This window comes from Drosophila sechellia, chromosome X (genome assembly GCF_004382195.2).
Source record: "Drosophila sechellia strain sech25 chromosome X, ASM438219v1, whole genome shotgun sequence".
In the NCBI taxonomy this organism is placed as follows: domain Eukaryota; kingdom Metazoa; phylum Arthropoda; class Insecta; order Diptera; family Drosophilidae; genus Drosophila; species Drosophila sechellia.
This window is the reverse complement of record NC_045954.1, coordinates 21,977,635-22,002,104: the sequence shown is the minus strand read 5'-3', so window position 1 is coordinate 22,002,104 and position 24,470 is coordinate 21,977,635. Positions and strand designations below refer to the sequence as shown.

Sequence of the window (24,470 nt, the reverse complement as noted above, 5' to 3'; positions counted from 1 at the left end):
CATTTCTTTTCTTTCCTTCTTTTCTGATTTGCTGATTTTCGAAGCAATCATGTTTTAATTATCCGTAGACCTTGATTCGGAACTTTATATGTTTTTTCGATTAGTGTTCTAAATATTTTGCTAATACAGACAGAACGCACTTAATGTTCCATCTATTAAATAAAGTGATATTTAAAGTAACCAAACTCGTTTGGGAATATATTGACAATTTCCAACTTAATTATCTCTGTCTCTTGTATATTTAGGAAAATTAACGTTATAAAGACAAAGGGAACGGGTATTGTAGATTTTCTCTTAATTATTGGGAGAGCGAGGGAGAAACTTTGAAATTTGATTGTCATATCCATTAAATTGTTTAGAAAAAGAAGAGAGAATGCTTTAGTCGAGTTGCCCGACTATCAGATACCCGTTACTCAGCTAGTGTGAATGCGAACGCGAAATTTCTCGATTTTTTACCAAAATATATTGGGCAATAAAAAGAAAAAATTTAAAAATTGATTAAAAGTGTGGGCGTGCCCGTTTTGAGCGTTTTGAAAGTGATAGGACGGGCGGGGCAACAGTGTTTATGGTATACAGATAAACATTGGCAAGACAAACAATAAAACGAAGAAAAATCTAAAAAAAAAAAATTTCAAAAGTGTGGTCGTGGTATTCTGGGAGGTTTGCGGCGTTTGGAGTGGGCAAAAATTTGATTTTGTAAATCAATAGAAATTTACATGACTATAAAAAAATGAAAAACAAGAGAAAATGTTGTAGTCGAGCTCCCCGACTATGATATACCCGTTACTCAGCTAGTATTAAATTAACTAATTTTGTATAGGAATTTCTCTAGTTTCGTATGATTAATTGTATAGTCCAAGCAAAAAAAACAACTGATTTCATGGTAGTGATTGAATATTAAATTACTTTACAAATAATAACCACAAAAATAATAACAAATTAATGAAAAAATTTAGCAACAGCCTTCGTTAACTCCCTTTTGGCTGAAATTACTTTGCACTTGAAAAATTAGTGTTAGGTCCTAAGACTAAAATTTCTTCCAAAATCGCGAAAAATTCACTTTTTAATTATAACTATCTAAACAAGACTTAAATAAGCTGCAAAATGAGGTCTATTTCATGAATGCGTTTGGCTGCATTCACTTTAAATCCCTTTCGAAAGTTTTATAACAAAAATATTTCAGTATGACTACTTACATTTTTAAGGTATTAACGGGCAGAGCGATTTTTTCTTAGTTTTCACAGCCAAAAACAAATACAAAAAACCACACTGAATAAAACTCATTTTTTAGAATGAAAAAAAAAAAACGATATGGTTCAAACAAAGACACTAGAATAACTAGTTAACTATAACTAGTATAACTAGTAACTAGTAATTCTACTGTCTTTGGTTCAAAAGATATATAAATATTTGTATCAATGGAAAAACTTATTATTGCAGACATTATTGTGCGTGCAACAGCTGTTTCAACAGCTGATTTCTGTGTTCATTAAATGGGTTTCCGCCAAAAAAAAGGGTACATACAGCTGTGTTCAAAAAAATAGCAGTGCTTGAGACCTGCGAGTTTAAGATAAAAAATTCCTATGATTAACAATTTTAATGGTCAAATTTTTTTTATAATATCGTTAGGTATTTAATTTTAAACAATAAAGCAAATGTATCACTTTTATTTCTTCAATAGTTTCGAAAATATAGTTTCGAAACAACATACATAATAGGCAGAAATTCAGGTGTTCACTAAAATAGCATTTTTCGCGGAGTTTTTCGACAGTTTTTCATATTCGTCAGAATATGACAGTAAGACATCACTAAGCATATTTGCATATGCGTTTTGGTCTATAATACCATAAATCATATGGTATGGACTCATACCATTGTAGAAAAACAAGCCCATACCAGGATTTTTGGTCCACCATGATTGAAAGTCATCAGTGAGTGTTTTGGGTGGTACTCCGTGTTTGGAGGTCATCAGATATACTGCAGTGAACCAGTTCCACCAAATAGCACTATTTTTGACCCATCAATCCAAAGGATATTACGCCATTTGGAGACTGGACAGATTAGGTAGGTTTTAGGGGAGCTTAACCTTGCCTTAATATGCCTAGAGCTAAGTAGGAGATCCTTTCGTGGACTCCTCGCACTTAAATTTTGATTCAGTAGTCATCTCTGAATAGTAACGTTGCCGATTCCCAAGTTCAGCTCAGACTTTATGTCCCTAAAAGATGCAAAAGGATAGACTTTGCTGTAACATTAACATTCTTTTCTCGTGGGAACAGTGGTGTCCTTTACCCACTAAAATATATTTTTTTTATTTTTTTTTTAATTTATTGCCCTTTTAAATATATGAATTAACTTAACCAAACTAACATTTTAGAAAATATTGATAATTTCGGGACTTTACGTTGGTTAAAACCAGACACAGCTATTCTTATGATGCAAATAAAAAAAAATAACATGAAAAACTATCGGTGTTTTCTTTTTTTCCCTATCTACACATTCCATTTTACAAAAAAAAGTGGAATAAAAAGTATATTCCGAAAAGGGATATGGAAAAATACCTTTGTATTTCTTAGCTCCCGTCGCACTGCTATTTTTTTGAACACAGCTGTACTTAAACTCAAATGTCGGGCTTATATACAGAGTTCACGAGATCTCTCCGTTAATTCAGACAGACCGACCTGGCAAGATCGACTCTGCTATTCCTGATCAAGAAAATTTATACTTTATACGGTCGGAAAGATTTCCTTATATTTCTTGCATCATACCAACAACAGTGTGCGCTGCTCAAAAATAGGCAATACCGCAATGTGGGACAGAAGAATTTGGTAACGGAAAAGACAAATGCCGCTAAATTGAGCCTTAAGTCATGCACAATTAGAACAGAGGAAAACCTAATGCATAGGTAAGGTGTTCGTGCGTATGTGAAAGGAATACACACACACAGTGTTTGTTCCACTTTGAAATACAAAACCGCGTGTGTGACACACTTATTGCGCTTATTACACAGACACACACAAAGTCAAAGGTATTAGGAAAGGGAGAGTGGCGCACGTACGCTAATATTTTTCACTAGCTTATCGATAATAAACGGTCTGAGGATTAATAAGGAGAACAAAAAACTAAGCAGCAACCAGCCACACGACCTGCAGCTTTTCGTATTCGCGATGCAAAATTTATTCTCCGTAGTGTCAAAAAAGAAAACTAGCAAAACCGAGGGTAGTCATTACAAATTCTTACTCCAAATATACCGCTAAGACATCAACATCTGTTGGCCTCTGCGTCTGCAATGATTGTGTTGCTCTCCTGGAACACGCACATGTGTGTGTGTATCTTTTTTACCTTGGCAGTTTAATCAATCAGTTTCAATGAATGACACTTATACTATCTCTCGGCTAATAAATGCACTTTGTTTTGTTTGATTGCCACTCTTGATTGTTTAACGTTTGTTTTAAAACTTTTTTTGACACTTCGCCAATGTGACCGTATACTGGTACTGAAAAAATACCTATAAATATACCAATCTATTCCTAGGATTAGATTCTGGGTATTCCTTAAACTGTTAAATTGTTGGAATGTTGAACACTCAACATTATACAGGCTAACAACAAAAAAAAATTTTAGCGCAACTATATTTCAATAGCACATTTCTGTGTATGTATATTCTTAGAACAATTTAACACTAGAGTTGCTGGAAAAAAGTGCGTTTCTCTTTCTATTATTTATATTCAGCAAAAAATAGGTACCGTTTACCTTGTTGAATTTTGTTATCACTCGGACTCGTAATTAAAACATTCGAGAACAATTTATTGGCTTAAATTAAAATATTTTCGTATGTTTTCATAGTTCCTTTTGTTCGAATACCACAATACCAAGAATACCTTACGTCATTTTATGTAATATTATTTTAATGTATAATTTATAAGGTAAACTGGAACATTTTTTAACTAGTTACGCTACTAGGCATACAATTTTAGGCGTCCTAAAAAAGCCTTTTAATTAAATATTACCTTGGACTTCAACTGTACAACTTAGACGTAGAAACGGGTCAAAGTATAACATATAAGATCTGTTAACAACCTTCATCTTAGCAATGTACGCGTAAAAAAAAATGTATTAGTGGAAACCGGCTATAATATATATTGCTACTGCTTGAATTCATAATTTACAGATTTAGTACCTTTAACGGATTTTAAAACCATATATCTTATTTTTGTTTATAATTAGTGACCGCTGTCCTACACATACCTCGCAAATCTTCCGTTTCAATGGTAAGGCCGGCGATGTGATTGGCGATGACACTATCGCAGTTTCATCCAATCAGTCGTCGATATCCAAGCCGCCGCATTGCAACACTTCTAACAGAATTCGGAAAAGCGGCATCCAAGCGTTGCTCCAGGTGATTGCGTAGCGAATCCACCAACAGGAAGTCCAACGGAAGGAAGGAACTTTCCCGAGCCAAGGAGCAGCGCAAGTAATACACAGGCAAAAGGGCCAAAAGAACGGAGGCAAATTGTCCAGGAAATACAACGACAACTTGCAAAGACTATAAGCAATGTCTTCGGCCAGAGACCTTATCAAAGTCGACATAGTAAGTAAAACATGGGCTTTATTTGGATGGTAACAACATAGTTTTACTTATCGATGACAAGGAATGGGGCATGGAGCGCCTGGTGCGAGCTCAGCAAGTGGTGGAGCTGCGGCCCTATGACATCGAGTCCTGGAGTGTCATGATCCGCGAGGCCCAAACGCGGCCAATCCACGAAGTACGCAGCCTTTACGAGTCGCTAGTTAATGTGTTCCCGACAACCGCTCGGTACTGGAAGCTATACATTGAGATGGAGATGCGCTGCCGGTACTACGAACGCGTAGAGAAACTTTTCCAACGCTGCCTAGTCAAGATTTTAAACATCGACCTATGGAAGCTCTATCTTACCTACGTGAAGGAAACCAAGTCGGGTCTAAGCACTCACAAGTAACTGTTTTACCTTATTTAACATAATTTGAAATCTTAGAAACTATTATAATTGTTGTCAAAACTTGCAATGCAGCGAAAGAATAATTTTTTTTTTGTTTAAAGCATATTGATTTTTTCGATGCACAACATGTTTTTAATTCTGACACGCTTATTCTATTGGACTTAACTCTGTTCTCAGAGAAAAAATGGCCCAGGCTTATGATTTTGCACTGGAGAAAATCGGCATGGATCTACACTCGTTCAGCATCTGGCAGGATTACATATACTTTCTGCGGGGCGTTGAAGCAGTGGGCAACTATGCTGAGAACCAGAAGATCACAGCAGTGCGCCGCGTATATCAAAAGGCGGTAGTCACACCTATCGTGGGCATCGAGCAGTTGTGGAAGGACTATATCGCATTCGAGCAAAACATAAACCCTATTATATCAGAGAAGATGAGTCTGGAGCGATCTAAGTGAGTGTTACACGCAGCGTTTGCTAAATGTTCTTTCTAAATTCCCACTTTAAACCAGGGATTACATGAACGCCCGTCGTGTTGCCAAAGAGTTGGAATACCACACAAAGGGTCTCAATCGCAACCTGCCAGCCGTCCCGCCCACACTCACAAAGGAGGAGGTGAAGCAAGTGGAGCTGTGGAAGCGCTTTATCACGTATGAGAAGTCTAATCCGTTGCGCACTGAAGATACGGCCCTAGTCACCCGTCGCGTCATGTTCGCCACAGAGCAATGTTTGCTGGTGCTCACCCACCACCCGGCAGTGTGGCACCAGGCTTCCCAATTCCTGGACACCAGTGCTCGCGTGCTCACCGAGAAAGGCGTGCGTACTAGTGTTGAAAACATTTCACCTATTCTCTGCGTTACTGTAGTGAATCAAATAGAGCGGGTTATGCCCTTTGCTTGGTGGTGGGCAAAGGTCAAAACCAAAAACGAATCAAATATAGTCTCTTGTTTGCTGAGAAGTGTCGCCCCTCGGGTAAGGGAGCACGCAGTGGCACAACACAGATGCCTTTCCGTGGCTTGCCCCGTTGCCCCTGGCCAGGCCGCACGCGTTTTACTCTTTATAACTAAGTCGAACTTTGTGTATTTACATGTTTAATTCCTTATTAAAACGTTGCAGGACGTCCAGGCGGCCAAGATTTTTGCGGACGAGTGCGCTAATATACTGGAGCGGTCTATAAACGGCGTGCTAAACCGAAATGCGTTGCTATATTTTGCCTATGCGGACTTTGAAGAAGGACGGCTAAAGTACGAGAAGGTGCACTCCATGTACAACAAGCTGTTACAGTTGCCAGACATTGATCCCACATTGGTAGGAACACACATGTTGAATATGTTTCATCAAATATCTGATACCATTGAAATGGAATACTCCAGGTCTATGTTCAGTACATGAAGTTCGCCCGTCGTGCTGAGGGGATCAAGTCGGCCCGTAGCATTTTTAAGAAAGCTCGAGAGGACGTAAGGTCGCGCTATCACATTTTCGTGGCCGCTGCTTTGATGGAGTACTATTGCTCCAAGGACAAAGAAATTGCGTTCCGCATCTTCGAGCTGGGATTGAAGCGTTTTGGTGGCAGTCCAGAGTATGTGATGTGCTACATTGACTACCTGTCCCATCTAAACGAGGACAATAATACGCGCGTCCTGTTTGAACGGGTACTTAGTTCAGGTGGTTTGTCGCCGCACAAGAGTGTTGAGGTCTGGAATCGCTTCCTCGAGTTCGAGTCTAATATTGGGGATCTCTCCAGCATCGTTAAGGTCGAACGTCGCCGTAGTGCCGTTTTCGAGAACGTACGTCTTTTACTACTTTTTTTTTTATAAATATCTTATAATAATTTTTGTCTAAAGCTTAAAGAGTATGAGGGCAAGGAGACCGCCCAGCTGGTTGACCGCTACAAATTTCTGGACCTTTACCCCTGCACCAGCACCGAGCTCAAGTCAATAGGATATGCTGAGGTGCGTAACCGCCGAATTTACTTATTTATAAAAACATAAACAAACAAAACAAGCTAGCATCCATAACCGCGAAATAATTGGAATTTCTTGTTATACTACAACAAACGATAACATGTGATCGTGTAGTAATCGCCATAACAGTTGAATGTCTGAAGACATTTCTTGAAAATTGAGTACATTCATTAAAATTTTTCCAATTTGAGACAGTTTGTAGGAACTCATTTGAAATGAAAGAGCACGACTATTTTATTTTATTTTATATGTGCGAACAAGAAAGGGATAGCAGAACTTTTTTACAATACTTTTTATAGGATCTTGTTTGGTCTATGCAAGTACGATTTTACCTATAAATCGCTCTGTGCAGTATAGTGCTCTTTTTTGTTGGCACATGCTTCACAAAATGTTTGTCTTTACTTACTTTTCTCGGTTCGATCACCTCCGTTCTTGCAGAATGTGGGCATTATACTGAACAAGGTGGGTGGTGGAGCTCAAAGCCAGAACACCGGAGAGGTCGAGACAGATAGCGAGGCAACGCCACCGTTGCCACGTCCAGATTTCTCCCAGATGATTCCATTTAAGCCGCGTCCATGTGCTCATCCTGGTGCCCATCCACTTGCAGGTGGTGTATTTCCGCAACCGCCAGCTCTGGCCGCTTTGTGCGCCACCCTGCCTCCACCGAACTCCTTCCGTGGACCGTTCGTTAGCGTAGAGCTACTGTTCGATATCTTCATGCGTCTCAATCTTCCGGACTGTGAGTGTACCTGATTGAAATTCCCTTCAATTTACTTTGAACAATTATCTTACTTAGCCGCACCGCAACCGAATGGAGACAACGAATTGTCGCCTAAGATCTTCGATCTGGCTAAGTCGGTTCACTGGATCGTGGACACAAGCACGTATACGGGGGTGCAGCACAGTGTTACGGCCATTCCACCGCGCCGGCGACGACTGCTGCCTGGGGGCGATGATAGTGACGACGAGCTGCAGACCGCTGTGCCGCCCTCCCACGATATATATCGCCTGCGGCAGCTAAAGCGTTTCGCCAAGTCTAATTAAGGAACGTTAAAAAAACATATTTTCACTTTTTTCTTTCAGTTTATGTATTTACAAGAAATCCAATAAAGCAAACCACATTAATTAGGTTTCGTTTTGTTGGAAGGTGCTTCGGAATTAGCGTTCATGCCTTTGGCATCATTGTCCATTGTGGTACTTTCAAAATTTCCTTTAAGAAATCAACTGCAACTTCTTCTCTTCATTTAGCCCTTCTTTTATGCGTTTTCTCATCTCCTGGTTTTTAGCATTACCCAATTTTTTCACTTCACAGTTGCTCTGCACATGGATTTGGTGACCTACTAGATTCTCAAAAATCTTTCTACGAACAGCACACACATAAGGGTCGATGTGCTTGTGCAGGCACTCGATTTCCGTGTAGTGTTCGAATCCGGATATAAATTCGGCCTGCTTTCCCTCCACCACACTTTGCAGATAGCTTATCTTTTCCAGTCGATATCGCTTGCGCAGCGGTTGCAACCGTCGCTGGATAACCACGGGCGACAGGCTAATCCCCGAAAGTCGTGATGCCATCTGGAGACCCAGGAGAGCGTCCCATCGAACCCGTTTGTGTGCATTGTGCCATAGGACCGGATATTGTTCGTAAAGCTGTAGTAGACGGCAGTTCTCTCGGGCATAGTGACGATGCCGTTTTTATAAAGATTGCTGCTTGCACAGGAAGCTCAATTGTTCAAAGTGCGTAAACTTGGTAATATCATCCAATTCACAGTCCGCCTCCTAGCGCTTCCTTTGCTTGAGAAATCTTTGACACAGCGTCGAGACGCGGATCCGAACTTCCGTCACGCCGAAGCTTCGGCAGCAATAAGTACTCCAGGCATTCGTTATCCTACGCCAGGAGTCGCGGCACAGCTCCATGTTGAGGAATGCGACTGGTTCCAGAGACGATGCTCCGAGCGGTACAAATCGATCAGGCGGTGTATATGGTGGGTCGTTAGACGTTGGCCCTCTAAAACGGGTGATACCTCCTGGGGAAGAAGATTGAATTGCGATAAGAATAAGTTTAATTTTCATTTTATAACTGTGATATTCAACGCAGTGACGAAGGCGACTACTTTATGCACAGGGAGAAATATTCAAAAGTGAGGAAGCCAAAGTCATATACCAAAGGTATCAAAAACTAGTACGGTAAAATTATTTTTCGCCACAAATCATCACATGTTTTTACATTCCTATAAAGGTATTATTTTGGGAAGCACTTGAACCTGCATTGTAGAATCTGGAACTGGTTTGGGCTTTTTAGCTTCTGTTCTAAATTTTCTGGCGTACTGCAATCATTTTTGACAGGTTCTTCTGGTCCACCGCAACGAATAAAAATTCTCCAGGATCACGCAAATACTCCGAGTCCTCAACAAATTTTATGCTGCACAAGCTGATGGTTAAGTTCATTATCCCTGCCATTTGAGCGCTGCTCAGCTAGCACATCATGCATGAGGTCATCCTCAGGATTGGCTCCGTCATTGCTATCAGCTCCAGGCGCCTGCCAGTCGGAGTGCCACACGTCCATGTGATCCGATTCGTGATTCGGAGAAAGCGCATAAGGGACGCTCCCCGCACAATGATCATTCAATGCCATACAGCTCCCCGGCGCAATACCAAGTGTAAATCCTGCCACACTGTCTTCGCATCTCATCGATTCCTATCCGCGGGAGAGTGCAACCTAAAACCAGAAGAGGAAAGGATAGTGTTATTGGTGTTTACCCTTTCAATTGTAAGTTCTAGGTTTGGAGACAAGATGAAAAGTTGATAGATGCATTTTTGTTGTAAAAGTTGGATTTTTTATTAATCAATTTCGTGATTGAAAAATGTATTAAACGAGAAACTAATCTTGTTGTGGATTTAACTGGTTTCAAGGAAGGGAAATCGGACACAGACAGTCTACTTCTAATAGACCACCTATTAGCTATCTTGAGCTATATCCAGGAGAAACCATACATCCATTATATAAGTAGATTTCGAATAAAGACACAAGAATAATAATATTCTAGTAGATACGAGAATAATAATATTCTAGTCTCTTTGGATGCACTCTATCCTAGAGCAACTAGTAGCTTGGAAAACTGGACGTAAAATAACAAACTACATCAAAAGTTACATGACTAATAGAAAAATACTTGTGCACATCAACTCCGACCTCTCCTCCTACCAACCAATGCAAAACGGCATTCCACAAGGCTCCTACTTTTAGTAATTTTCTTCACAATAGCCTATTAAATTACGCATGACTCGACGACTTTACCATCATAATAAAATCTAAAAACAAAAAATTAATTAACCTTAACTTTAAACCTATTCTCTCTACAATACTCGACTGGGGCTGTATATTCTGGGGCACTGCTCCTCTCACCAACAAAATGCAAATGCTATTTACTATCTGAGAGCATGCAAATACAGAACGTTACATCGCTAAGAATACTACGAATACACTTTATTAACAGAAACAGATGGAAAACACCCAATTTCATTTTTCTGGGATATCGTAGATATTGAGGAATAAAAGGAGAAAATATTTAAAAATTGTTCAAAAGTGTGGGCGTGACCGGTTTGGCGGCTTTAGGGCGTTAGAGTGAGCATGGTAAAAAGTTGTTGGCAAATCAATAGACATTTAAAAGACTAATTCAATTATGAAAACATATACAAGAATTTTTCAATAATGTGGGCGTGGCAGTTTTTAGGGCGTTAGAGGGCGTGGGAAAAAGTTTTAATTTCCTTTTGCAAATCTATAAAAATTTACAAGACAAATAAAAATATGAAAAAATATCAACAAATTTTTCAAAAGTGTGGGCGGGGCAGTTCCTTGAGGTTTGTTGGGGCTTGAATGGGTGTGGCAAAAACTATTTTTTTTGGAAATTGATAAAAAATTTATAAGGCTAATCAAAAAACTTTTTGCAACGCCCATTCTAATGCCTTTAAGCCTCCAAACCGGTCACGCCCATACTTTGGAACACTTTTTAAATCTTTACTCATTGTATTCCCCAATATCTATAGATATTCCAGAAAAATGATGAAACTTCGTGTTCTCACTAGCTGAATAATGGGTAACTGATAGTCGGGAATTCGATTATAGCATTCTTTTTTGTTTTAACGCTAGTTCAGCATTTAATTTTTAACTTAACGTATTACTACAACTACCTTGTTCCCTTTCTCACTGACACGACTAAATTAACTCTGATAGTAATACAAAAAGTTTACATATGATGTATGATGTATGTACGTACGTATGTATACTTTCTTCTTTATGTCTGTTACATTGCAGCCTTTTTATTAATTAATTATGCATGTATGCTTTTCTTTGACGATCGGACAAAGCCTAATGCAAAACAAAACTAGAAAGAAGCGATTTGCATTAACTTTTTCCTTTCTGAAACTTTTTTTACTCTGCCTGCACACTGATTGACAAGACAAAAGGTGAAAATATATCGCCCATACCTAAATACATATGTAGATATGTAAGTACACACATATATACATATGTATGTATATTGTGTAGCTACTCGTTTTCCACGCAAGAGCGACAATAATTAATTAATTAATCCCTTAATCCCCGTCCGCAGAAGGCAGGCCTAAGAAGAAACCCATACGCGATTTGTGGCTGCTCACCTGTAGACACTTGACGTAGTCACCTCCCAGGGGTGGTTTCACTTTTTAAGCTGCCCGAAATTGGACAGAACGTCGGCAAGTGCAGCGCAAGATGTTATCCCCCCAGCGTACAAACCAGCGACTGCGGTTGCGCAGCGTGAATTGGACTCAGTCGACTGGAGTTATTCAGGTTGTAAAAATGGAAATGCGAAAAAAGAAGCAACTGCAAGAGCAGTGGAAACAAGCTGGCTTGAAATGGCGCATAAAAATAACAGTCACACATATGAACATGTATACATGCATTGGCATCTCGTTCAAGCCCTTCTTCGGCAATCCACGCCCATCTTAGTCTCGATTCCATAATCGTACATATGTACATATTCATGTATATTTCACATTTTACATATGAATGCACAAATGTGTATTGTAGAAGGGTATAATGTAAAAAGTGCCTCTCTTGTTTTATTTAAATTTTTCAATAACAAGTACTCAATACTTTTGCTTTAAGCTTGTATTTAAATATTTTTCGGTAACGTTATAAATTCATACATATATTAATTTATATACATAACTGCAAATTCAAAAACATCGATTATATAGTAATCAAAGCACATTAAATCAATGCTTAACAATAATCAAAACACTACAAATTTAATTCAGTAGTATGCAGTAACTTATTTAAAACAATATCTACATAATGCTTGTGTTCTAACTACATCAGCCGGTTGACTCTTTCAGGAGTAAGAGAGAACGCCGCATTCTGATACCGCGACTATTATATATTTCTTACTCAGATAATGAAAATGCGAGAATGATGGAGTTATTCAAACAGCAAAGCGAATGCTGTAGAAAGCAGAATATGAGTGCTTTAGTATGAATATGCTAAGTAGTCCTTTTCGGCATTCATACGGAAACAGCCAGTTCGACTCTACTAGTTTTCCTGATCAAGAATATATATACTGTATATGGTTGGAAATGCTTCCTTCTGCCTGTTACATAGTTTTCAGCGAACCTAGTATACACCTTTACTCTACGAATAACGGGTATTATTACAACTAAGAAGAATAAAAAGAATAAAAAACGTTCATACGATATAGGGTCGGAAACGGTTCCTATTACCTGTTAAATACTTTTCAAGGAACCTAATATACGCGTTCACTCTACGAGTAAAGGGTATGAAAATTAGTTCGGGTACTTCACTGCTTTTTTAAAATGGTTTAAGGTATAAGTATTCCATACAAAAGTTATTTGATATCGCAAAAAAAAACTCGCGATTCTGGGCTTTTATTTACATATAAGTTTAAATTTTTAATTAATCGATATATCGATAAGAGATTTTTAAAATGCTATAAAAGTATTTTGGTTTTTTGAGTGTCCTATTGAGGAAACCAATGTTTTTTAAGGATTTAATCAAAGTTTCGCATGTTATGTACATGCGTTCTATCGCTTGTGAATATAATTGCTAATCAAAGTTTTTTTATGGAGCATTGAAATTTAGTTGACAACAATTGCAAGAAGTAGCTTAGTTATATAACAAGCTGCAATTACTATTCTGATATTATTTAGCACGCATTTAATTTGTTGTAATATATATTTCGTCACAAAATTCCATTTATTTAGCAATAATTTTTCAAGCTGCATATGGCTCCGTTGGCATAAAATTAAAAGCTTTTTATGATTTCATATAACGGTGTATGCTGTAAAGTGTACACTTTAAATTAACGCGCGATATATAGAATTTCACGAAATATCTAATATCTGTTCTTTACCATCAAGGCGATAGTTGCGTTTAAGTTAGACATCGAAGAAGGATGATGATTAATCGATACTATCGAAAGTGCCTATTCGCCCGATAGCTAAACAAAAACAAAAAAAAAAATAAAAACATAAACATAAACAAACGACAGCACAAGGAGCTAGTCAAACACAACAACGCAATGGGTTTTCCGCGCATCCTCAGCAAGAACAACAAGATCTACACCAAGCTTGGCGAGTTCTGTTTGTCGGGGGATAGCTTCTGGATTGTTTGTCACACGTGCCAAGAGGAGCTTCAGACACAGGATCAGTTCTGGAAGCACATACAGGATGAGCATAATTTCCTGCACGGGGTGGCAAAGGTATGCTTCGTGTGTTTTTTTTTGGCGGAGGGCTTATAAACCTTGGTCTATTTGCACAGGAACACAGTCGTACATCCAGCTACTGCCTAACGGATGTGGAGGCTGCGGCGGCAGCAGCAACGCCAGGAAGCAGCTCCCAGCAAGGCGCGACAGCGATCAGTGTGCCACTGGCCCTTTACACCTGCTCAACCAAGTACTCTGAGGAGGAACAACGGGAGGTGGAACTGCACGAACAGCAGGTTCAAGTACAACAGCAGGTGCAACACCAAGTGCAACAACAGCAAGCGCAGCAGCAACAACAACAACAGTCTCAGCAGCACGGGCACCAGCAGCACCAGGTTCAACAACAACATGCTCACCAGCAGCTCCAACAGCAGCGGGATGTTGCCAAGGAGCTGGCTGAACTCCATGCCAATGCGGTAGCTGCCGCTGCAGCCGCCGCAACTGTGGTATCCACAGGCGAAGGAACTACACGTAGCAACAGCGCCATCGACATTAAGATAGAGCCCAGCAGTCTGACACTTACACCCGAAATGCAGGCTGCTGCTGCAGCTGGTGGGACCATTTACCATCTGCCACAGCTAGTTCCACCACCTGTACCGCCTCCACCGCCAGCGTCCGGATTTGTTAGCGTCAGCGCCAGTACCAGCACCTCCAATACGGTCAGCACCACGCCCCCTAATGCTCTACAGCAGCAGCAGCAACTAAACATGTCTGTCGTTCCTTCGGCCGCCGCTATGCTAGCCGCCAGTCAGGAACAGCTGCCTAAGGACTCTAACAGCACGACGGCCAGCGCCGGGAGTGCTGTGTCTTCAGATGACGGAGAACGGTGGTACGTCTGCGATTACGAGACTTGTGGTTTGAAGTTTAAGTATAAGTCTAGAATGGAGCTGCATCGTGTAGTTCACAGCAAGGAGCGGCGGTTCAATTGCGAACTGTGCAGTGCGTCCTTCAAGCAGTCGTGCAACCTATCAACGCACCGAAAAAAAAAGCACGCACTGAGAGGCATCAAAAGCGAGATATTGCCGCAGCGCTTTTAGGCTATAGACTAAACAGACCCAGCTCAAAGATTCCCCAATTAATCACATAGCATCTCTAAAAAACCCTGTTTGAAAATGTTGATTTAAGTTCAAGAAAATTGCTTGCTTGCCACAAAAAACGTTCATTGTGCAAGGAGCCACAGAGATTTGTTGAATTGGTAAGGTGTGCACAAAAATATTGTACATTTTGTCTCTTGCATAATGTCTTTGGTTTTGCTAAGACTCAATAAAGTTATAGACTTTATATTGAGTAAATTAAATAATTCTGACTGTAAATTGAAATTTAGCACTTCGTCAACATTGTGGCAGGCAAGTGACATACATATATATATATATATATATATATATATATATATATTGTATATATCGTGTATATGTATATATATATATGATCTACAAATGAATACACATATATTGTATATAATTATATAATATAAATATATATAACATGTATTCATAATTAATATATAAATATACAAATATATAATGTAGGCTTAGGTTGTCTTGTAAATGTAATGTAAATGTTTAAGCGGGGTTATGTTAACCCCCCGTTATCTTTTACGCTCTAAGTGTACATGCAATCACTTATACATACATAGGCATATGTGTATGTAAAGGAGACCAAAATTTTCGGGACGGAATTAAGCCCAACCAAAAAATATGTTGCTGTCCAGACCGTTGTGAGTTTTGTTTTAGAGTAAATTGGTTCGCAATGTGTTAAAACCGATCAGTCGCCCTTGTGTAAGTCTTTTACTTTAAGTTTAAATGGATTCTAAGGACAGTGAGATTTCTGGGACATTTCTAGTGGTTGCTGAAATAGTGTCAGTTACAGTTACAGGTTAGACCTGTTATTTTGTTTACCTAGGAACACAATATATATATGTACATATATGGCCACATATACAGCTGCGAAAAATTAAATAGCACTTGCCCAATCAAGGTTTGAATAATTCCCAATTTTAGGGTTTTAAAAGAGCTAAAATACCCTTTTAGAAAGGTTAAATCATGCACTTTTTAGAAAATAAAAAAAAATTACAATTAAGTTTTTAACTTAATTAACCACTTCATAAAATGCTTAAATTCTTTATTTTAAACAACTGTTCAACGTTTTGGCACGGATTCATCCAGGTCCTGGCACGGTTTTAGGGATATTTTGGTCCCGGACTTCTTAAATACTGTCCAAAGTTTTTCATTGTTGGTCGAAAAGCTACAACTGCCTTTTTAATATGCGCAGAAGATTATCGATGGGAGTGCAGCCTACTCCAAATAGGAACATACATATTTATTTTGGAACTAATCCTTGGCTGGTGTGCTTGGGGTCATATTCTTGTTCGAAGACCCACTTTAGCGGCATATCGCATTCGGCAAAGAGTAGAGTATCCAATGTATTTGCCCTACGCAATAGTACGAGAAACGAGCCCTTACCATTACACTGGGTCCTCCGCGTTTAAGTGTTTCCGACCATATAAAGTATATAGTAAAATTGTTGTTTTATTTTTGAGTCGAACTAATGTCCCGTCAGTTGACTAAGGACAACGCCAAGAAATAAAGAAATAGTTTTTAGGAGAAATAGTTTCACGACTTTATTCTTTGGATCTCAGCTTAAGACTAAAGGTCAAATGCAAATTGGATTGAGGAGAAGCCTCAGTATTTGAACAATATTTGTATTTCGGGAGAGCCTCGCTCTTGGGTTCTTAAGATTAGGAAGTGTTGAAAGAGGGCAGTCAAATCTGCTTAGGTCAGGCTTTAGGATGTTTACAAGAACGGCTGCGCTGCCAAAGATAAACGAATGCTGCGCAGCTGGGATACATTATGGAAAATTACTAGAGTCCATTACTGTTTTCTTTGAAATAATAGAAGTGGCTGGTTTGGACCACCCAAATACGTCACTCCCCTTCCCTTAAAGAGAAGCCTATACTTGGGCTGGGATTGATGGATATAGTGTGGGAAATGGAGTTTCTTCTATTTCTGTTTGTTGTGGTGTGTTTTGATTTTGATTTTTTCTTATTTTAAGTTTTGCATACATATATACATACATACATGCATACATATTTGCATACATGATACATATCTTAAATATAAGTACAACAAAATTAGTGCAATTATTACAATGATCATTCGTATGTAAAGTGTAATATTGTTCTCTGAAATCATCTCAACAATGTCGTTGTGTTTTACAATTTTTATTTTTTTTATATTAAGTGGTGTGTATAGTGGTGTCAAATCTATTTCTGGTTTTAACAGATTTTCACTTAAAATTATGCTGTTGATTTCTATTTTGCAATGCGTTACTCTTATCATTTTGTTTCCTTCTATTTTTATTTTATTAATTGAATTTTGGCAATTTTGGTTAAGAATTGTTTGGGTTAAGTTCCAGGTAACAATTGTGTTTGGTTCTAAGTATTTTATTATTTCGTTCGTGTGTACTGGCTTAAAATTACAAATTGGATTTAAGTGTTTAATAATATTGGTGACACATTCATTTTTTACTTCTTTATTTTCGGTACTATAAACTTTATTTTCTTTTTCAAAATATGATTGTGTGTCTGTGTAATCTAGCTGATAGCCATTGGAGTCTGGGTAAGGGATTATTTTAATTGTGTTTATTAGTGAAAGGTAAATGGGTATGTGGGATATGATTAATAGTTGGTCATCATTGTAGTTAATCCAAGTGGATGTTTTAATGTTTAAAATGTTTTGGCTGTTCACATTTTATTTGAGAGTTTATTAATTTTCTTTTGTTTTGTAGTAGTGCGTAACTCTATTTCTATTAGTGATTTTGTAATGGTCAGGGTCTGTCTGTTCTACATTTTTGGTTGGTTTAAATGGGTTTTCTAATTTGCCTTTCTGTAGTGGACCTTTTCTGTAATTAGTGTCAATATTAAATTCCTGTCTGTCTTCATTTATTTTGTCTATTTTCTTTTCTTTAATTTTTTGACTGTCTAATATTGGATGCCCAGCGTATAAGAAAATTTGAGCAGGTGTCTGTCCAGTAGTGTCATGTTTAATTTTATGGTTGTATGTGTAGAGGATTGTTTCTATCTTGCTTAATTTTACTTCTTCATCATCAGATGAATTGATTATACGAATTTTTTCATTTATTGTTTTGTGTAATCTTTCGACGTCTGCTACCCCGTTTTTTGCTGTATTGAGCTGTACTTGACTTCGACTTCTTCTTCCTGATGCCATCGCTTCAAAGATAAACTGGAGAAAGCTCCGTCTCTGTCTGCCTTTAGTAATTTGGGTTTACCTAGTTTATTAAAAATGCGCATTAATGCGTTTCTGCATTCTATCCAATCCTTAGTTTTAATTTGCTCAAGTGTAGCGAATTTAGAATAAATATCAATGCAACTGATGTAATGTTTTCCCTCAGATGAATAAATATCTACTACAAATTTTTCTCGGCAATGTTCCGGGTTGGGTGTGATTTTTAAAGGCATTTTGGTGTTTCTATGTTCTGTTTTGGCCAAATTGCATATGTTGCATTCGTTTATTATATTCTGAATTAATAGTTGGCTATTTGGAAAGAAGTGATTTTCTTTAAATAATTTTGTCATTTTCTGTATACCAGGGTGTAAAAGTTTTTCATGTGATTGAAGTATGATTTCTTTGAATTCGGCGTATGAACCAACGTTCTTTAATAGGAAAAGACTGCGAATTACTTTTGTGTAGATGGTATTAACAATTTCTATGTGTGCTCTTTGAATAATTTCAAAATCTATATCGCTCTTAATATAAATGGTAATGTTTCTATGGATAAAGTGATCGAGTAAAATTTGTTTGGCCTTTTCAAGTGTCATTACATCATATTGAATTGTGGTAATGGAGTTACCGAATATTTTTGAATGCTCTACTTTATTTTTATCGGATTTAATAAAGATTATTTGTGTTTTGAAATAATTTATTGGTTTTTCTGTTAAATGAATAAGGTTGCTATTGTCCTCTTCTGCACTATGTTGAGTAGCTCCACTATGATGATTTTCTTCAATTTTAATTCTTGATAATGCATCAGCAACTGAATTTTCTTTCCCTTTAATATAATCTATTTTAAATTGGTATTCGCTTAATCTAACTCTCCATCTTTCTAACTTAGCATTCGGTTCCTTTAAGTTATGAAGCCATCGAAGAGGCTGATGGTCACTGGCAATGAGAAATGGTCGCCCTAGTAAATAATGTCTAAATTTAAAAGTTTTTGTGGCCCAAACTATGGCGAGTAATTCTTTTTCGATAGCACTGTAATTTAATTCGTGATCATTAAGTGTTCTACTAATAAAAGATATAGGATGACCGTTTTGAGAAAGGACAGCCCCGAGGGCCAAGTTACTTGCATCTGTGGTTAAAACAAATTTCTTTTCAAAATCAGGTAATTGTAAAATTGGGTCACGAATTATCAAAGCCTTAAGTTTTTCGAATGCCTCTATGTACTCAAGTTTTTGTGTATCTATCTTTGCTCCTTTTTTTAAGCAGCTGGTCATGGGTTTTGCTATGTCTGCGTAATTTGGAATAAATTTGTGATAATAACCTGTTAATCCAAGGAAAGCTCTTATCTCTTTTACTTCTGTCGGAATTGGGTATGAAACTATGGCTTTAACTTTAATAGGATTTGGTTTAATACCATCAGGGGTAACTATGTGACCAAGAAAGTTAGCTTCCTTTTTTAAGAACTCACATTTGTCTAGTTGCAATTTTAAATTTGCATCTGCAAGCGTTGTAAAAACTAATTCTATTGAATTTAAATGTTCTGTAAGGGATGTTGAAAAAATTATAATATCATCCAGATACACCAAACAGTGTTTGTTAAGCAACGGTCGAAGGATATTATTCATGCACCTTTGAAAAGTAGCGGGTGCATTCCTAAGGCCAAATGGCATTCGAAGGTATTCGTAATGACCGCTTTTTGTGGAGAATGCAGTTTTAGAAATTGATTCTTCGTCCATTTCTATTTGATGAAATCCCTTTGCCAGATCGATCGTTGTAAAATATTGGCATTTACCCAGTTTGCCAAGAATTTCGTCCATATTTGGAATTGGATATCTGTCAGGTATGGTTATTTCATTTAGCTTTCTATAATCAATTACTACCCTGTACTTATTTACGCCAGAAGCATCCGGTTTCTTTGGTACGACCCAAGTAGGACTATTGTATGCCCTGATTCAGCATTTCCTGTACTTCGTTTTCTACTTCGATTTCGTGTGTTTGCGCAAGTGGGTATTGTTTCGAATAAATTGGGGAGTTATGTGTTGTATTTAGTACGTGTTTAATTGTATTTGTAAATGTTAATTTTTCTCCCTCCTTATATTCAAGATTTCTTAATTTATTTAATAAGCCTTTTAACTTAAAAGTTTCCTCCTGATTTAGGTGATCTAATCGAAACTGTGAAAAATCTAATTTTTTTATTGATTCCTGATCTGAGCTTGCAATTGATTCTGGTGTCCTTTGGATATACAAATTTTGGTTTCTTTCGGATTCGGAAGTAATTAATTTGTATGTTTGATCAAAAAGGGTAACTGTGTCATTTTTGTAATTAATAACTCATTGAGCATTTTTCAACAATTTTCTGCCAATTAGCATATCGTAATTATTAGAAAATCTGTGCACATAAAATGGTTCGGTTTTTTTGAAAATACTATTTCTGGGTAACATAATCAAGTCGTTCAAGCTAATAGGGCCATTTGATGTTAAAACTTCACATCTACTATTTTGAATGGGAAAACAAAATATATTTTCATTGATCATATTAATTTTTGATCCTGTGTCTAGAAGACATTTGTATGAGCACCCTTTGTATACTATTTTTATGTATTTGTCGCATTACGAATGTATTTTGACCACTGTACGTGTCTGTCATATTATTAGCGTGGTTTGACCACTGTGCTTGCAAGACGCAGCTGCGCAATGAGTTTGGTATATCGTGAGGACATTCTTAGAATTTGACTACAACGTAGAATATGACTGGCGCCAAAGTACCGTTACGAGTGAGGCGACGGCGTTGTCGCGCTGTCGCCAAGTGTAGTCCAGCTAGGGTGTGTAAAGGATAGATCGATGCGTAGAAAATACGATCAGTTGCATACAGACGATCGCGCACGCCGGTTGGAATTCGCTTCACTCGAAAGGTTTATTTGCCAATATGGAAGATCAGGCCCAAATAAATGCCAACGCTGCGACATCAGAAGTGGGATCTGCTTTGCCTACAAATATCACCGATGCATACCTGGCAGCTTTACAAGTGCAAAACAACAACCTAATGGAGATCATTAAAAATATGCAGACACAAAAGGCATCGGCAACTGATGAAAAGGGAAAACATATAACTCTCCCAAAGTTTCATCCTGAGGGAGCTGGTGCAGATGCCTCATCTTGGTGTACAACAGTGGATCTCATTTTTGCTGATAAAATGCCCGAAGGTAGCAGCCTGATGATAACTTTAAGTAAGGCGCTAGAGGGAAGTTCATCACAATGGCTGTCCCAAATATGCTTTGCTGGCATCACATGGCCACAATTTAAAGAACTCTTCGTTCAACGCTTTGTTGGCATCGAAACGTCTGCAGCCACACTGATGAAAATTTTGAACGGGCGACCAAAGTCTGGAGAAAGTTACACCGAATATGGAAGCCGAATCGTAACCTTACTTATGTCCAAATTTAAATCTATTGATCTGGAGGAAATTGCGGTTTCACTTACTCTGGCTCACATGATACAAATTGATGACAAATTGTCGCGCTGGGTTTTTACAAACAATATTAAAACTCGAAATGACATGCAACAACAACTACAAGCGCACACTTTTAAAAAACGGAACCTACAACAGACCCGGAGCGTAAAAAGTCTAAGTATCTCTCTCAAGTGGAATGCAATTATTGTGGAAAGACTGGACATAAATATGCTGAATGTCGTGCTCGGCAGAGGTCACAAAATCAAGGAAGAAGTCACAATGGAAGTTCAACGCAAGGATCAAAAGACCGATTAACAGTCAAATGTTTCAAATGCGACGAGCTTGGGCACTTCGCATCCGCCTGTCCAAAAGGACGATCACGAGGAAACGACCCAGTAACCGAGAAACGTGTTGACATCTGTACTGTAGCTCCACCATCAGGAATAGTAAGAAGTTCAACCGGTGAGTCCGTTCCATACTTTTTTTGATTCCATATTGAAAGAGGGATTAGCGGATGTGTTCATGGAAGGATGTTAGTGGTGCTGTGCTTATGAGTGGCAAATTCTAGCTACGTAAAGATTTGTAATTTTAATTTTATAAATAAAAAAAAAAAGATTCAATATAAGAAATAAGATTCAATGTAGGCGACCATGTCTTGCTCAAGAGTGAAGAGCGGCATCAAACAAAGCTAAACCCAAGGTTTGGGGGCCATATGTAATGGCAGAAAAGCTTGATGGTGACCGATATGTGTTGAGATCTTTGACAAGCAAGAGAACGTATAGTAGGCCCACGAATAGTTATGGTCGATGCCTGTTGAGGTAGACGCAGACCAATGCGAGAGATCGCCGACTGAGGCACTCGTAGAGACCACTGCGAGAGATCGCCGACTGAGGCACTCGTAGAGACCATAGACTCTGAGTTAATTATTCACAAGGCTACAGCTATGAGGGTCCGGAGGGACCATGACGCATGAGGATGCGTGAGATCGTTGCAAGGAGTGCAGCAAGAGCCTGACAGTGTGACAAATTAGAGACAAAACAGAGAGAATGGTAAGGTAAAGAATGAAAAAAAGAAAGAAGTGTGGCAAGAGATACGATTACTGTTTGATCAAAAGAAATGAAGTCATAAAATGTAAATTTCAAAGAAAAGTTTGAGCAAGGCAAGGGATGCCGATATTTTATTTGATAAAAATGTTTCGGATATTGATGAAATATTACGTTGAGTTAAAGATTGAAATAATGAAGTGAAGTTGAGAAATATAAGGAAAGCAACGATAATTAGTCTGGTCGAAGGGATCGAAGGGACAACACGCAGGAGACCTGCTGTGCTAATCAATATGGAGCGATCCTGTTACATAAAATTGACAATAAACCTCATGTTGTGGAGTATTACAGGACGTAAATTTGTAGTATATACTGACTGTAATTATTTAAAGGCCAGCCGCACAAAACTAGGTTTAACACCGAGGGTGCATAGATGGTGGGCGTTTTTACAGGCATTTGATTTTGAAATAGAGTATAGAAAAGGCGAGCGAATGGCGCATGTGGATTTTCTCTCTCGAAATCTAGTGCTTGAACAACAGAAAGGTAATGAATAAGATTTCAGAGTTACGAATCAATTTGACCGAGGTATCTGATAACTGGTTGGTTTCAGAACAACAGCGAGATACAGAGATACAAGATATAATTGTAAAGTTAAAGAATAATGAGTTACGTTATTATGCATCTTGGATGGGAAAAGACGCTGGACAAAGTCTATTGTTATTATCGGTTCGAAAATATGTCTAAATGTGTGCGTGGATTCGTAGAAGATTTGATTAAATGTAAAGTTTCTAAGCCACTAGCGGGAAAAGTGCAGACTGAGCTGCATCCTATTCCTAAAATAGAAGCCGAGTCTAGTCAGAGATCATGGCAGGATGCGTTGGCTGAAGTGCAGCTAGCAATGAATGGCACGATTAATTATTGATTGGTAAAGAAGCTCGACCTTTTGGCTTGTTGCCGCTAAACGAAAATAACGATGATGAGGTAGACAAAGAAAATTTGAGAAAGGAGGCTAAAAAGAACATGAAAGCTCAAGCAGAATATGATAAAGATGAGTTATGTAAAGACAGGGGCAGCACGATAGGAGTCGTGTCTGTTGCCCAATAGAGAAACTGAAGACCGCACCATAGCAGAAGAGACTTGTTATGGCGGGGGTCGTTTGTGTAAAAGGAACTACACAAAATATAAGTTCAGTTTGTGTAAAAGGAACTACACAAAATATAAGTTCAGTTTGTGTAAAAGGAACTACACAAAATATAAGTTCAGTTTGTGTAAAAGGAACTACACAAAATATAATTTCAGTATGTGTAAAAGGAACTACACAAATATAAGATAATTATGTGTAAAAGGAACTACACTAAAGATAAGTTTATTATGTGTAAAAGGACTACACAAAAGATAAGTTAATTATTTGTAAAAGGAACTACAAAATTTGTTTGATTTGAAAGCTTAAGAGAAAAATGTGTTAAAGGAATTACACGAGTGGTATGATTTGTTAAATTTGAGTTGTGTTACGAAAATTTAAGTAATTTAGTCATGTTATGATAAGACTAAAGTTGAAACTAATTTGAATCAGAAATGGATTGAATGGAAATAATTCTTTGAAATATCCATAGAGTCTTTTGAATCCTGAAGTGTTATCACTTATGTGGTAGATTTAAGACAACACACGAGGACGTGTATTATGTCAGGAAGGCCGTGTCGCATTACGAATGTATTTTGACCACTGTACGTGTCTGTCATATTATTAGCGTGGTTTGACCACTGTGCTTGCAAGACGCAGCTGCGCAATGAGTTTGGTATATCGTGAGGACATTCTTAGAATTTGACTACAACGTAGAATATGACTGGCGCCAAAGTACCGTTACGAGTGAGGCGACGGCGTTGTCGCGCTGTCGCCAAGTGTAGTCCAGCTAGGGTGTGTAAAGGATAGATCGATGCGTAGAAAATACGATCAGTTGCATACAGACGATCGCGCACGCCGGTTGGAATTCGCTTCACTCGAAAGGTTTATTTGCCAATATGGAAGATCAGGCCCAAATAAATG

At 38.1% G+C, this 24,470-nt stretch overlaps 3 protein-coding genes across 7 annotated transcripts; 2 read left to right on the top strand and 1 right to left on the bottom strand.

Annotated features, from left to right (window-relative positions):
• The first annotated feature begins 4,226 nt into the window (after positions 1-4,226).
• LOC116800180 (protein suppressor of forked) lies at positions 4,227-8,064 on the top strand. Of its 3 annotated transcripts, none has more exons than XM_032724998.1 (9): positions 4,227-4,588; positions 4,650-4,972; positions 5,154-5,429; positions 5,488-5,791; positions 6,092-6,283; positions 6,349-6,762; positions 6,820-6,927; positions 7,378-7,678; positions 7,736-8,064. In XM_032724998.1, exons 1-9 carry the CDS (start codon positions 4,553-4,555, stop codon positions 7,981-7,983), a joined length of 2,202 nt encoding a protein of 733 aa, XP_032580889.1. In that variant the 5' UTR covers positions 4,227-4,552; the 3' UTR covers positions 7,984-8,064. The 3 variants fall into 3 exon arrangements, with proteins under 3 accessions (XP_032580889.1, XP_032580891.1, XP_032580890.1); XM_032725000.1 differs by having other exon boundaries at positions 5,488-5,887; XM_032724999.1 differs by lacking the exon at positions 4,650-4,972.
• LOC6620593 lies at positions 8,058-11,751 on the bottom strand. 3 transcript variants are annotated; one of them, XR_004362432.1, is made up of 3 exons: positions 11,214-11,370; positions 9,201-9,655; positions 8,058-8,963 (listed from the first exon to the last, which is right to left on the bottom strand). XR_004362432.1 is itself a non-coding variant. In XM_032725003.1 (2 exons), the coding sequence occupies exon 2, from the start codon at positions 8,509-8,511 to the stop codon at positions 8,152-8,154; it is 360 nt and encodes a 119-aa protein (XP_032580894.1). In that variant the 5' UTR covers positions 8,512-9,655; positions 11,596-11,751; the 3' UTR covers positions 8,058-8,151. The 3 variants fall into 3 exon arrangements, 2 of the variants coding, with proteins under 2 accessions (XP_032580894.1, XP_032580893.1); XM_032725003.1 differs by lacking the exon at positions 11,214-11,370 and adding an exon at positions 11,596-11,751 and having other exon boundaries at positions 8,058-9,655; XM_032725002.1 differs by lacking the exon at positions 11,214-11,370.
• A 1,731-nt stretch (positions 11,752-13,482) lies between these two features.
• LOC6620599 (AT-rich binding protein) lies at positions 13,483-15,072 on the top strand. Its single transcript, XM_032725001.1, has 2 exons — positions 13,483-13,691; positions 13,751-15,072. The coding sequence occupies exons 1-2, from the start codon at positions 13,512-13,514 to the stop codon at positions 14,729-14,731; spliced, it is 1,161 nt and encodes a 386-aa protein (XP_032580892.1). The 5' UTR covers positions 13,483-13,511; the 3' UTR covers positions 14,732-15,072.
• Positions 15,073-24,470: the final 9,398 nt, after the last annotated feature.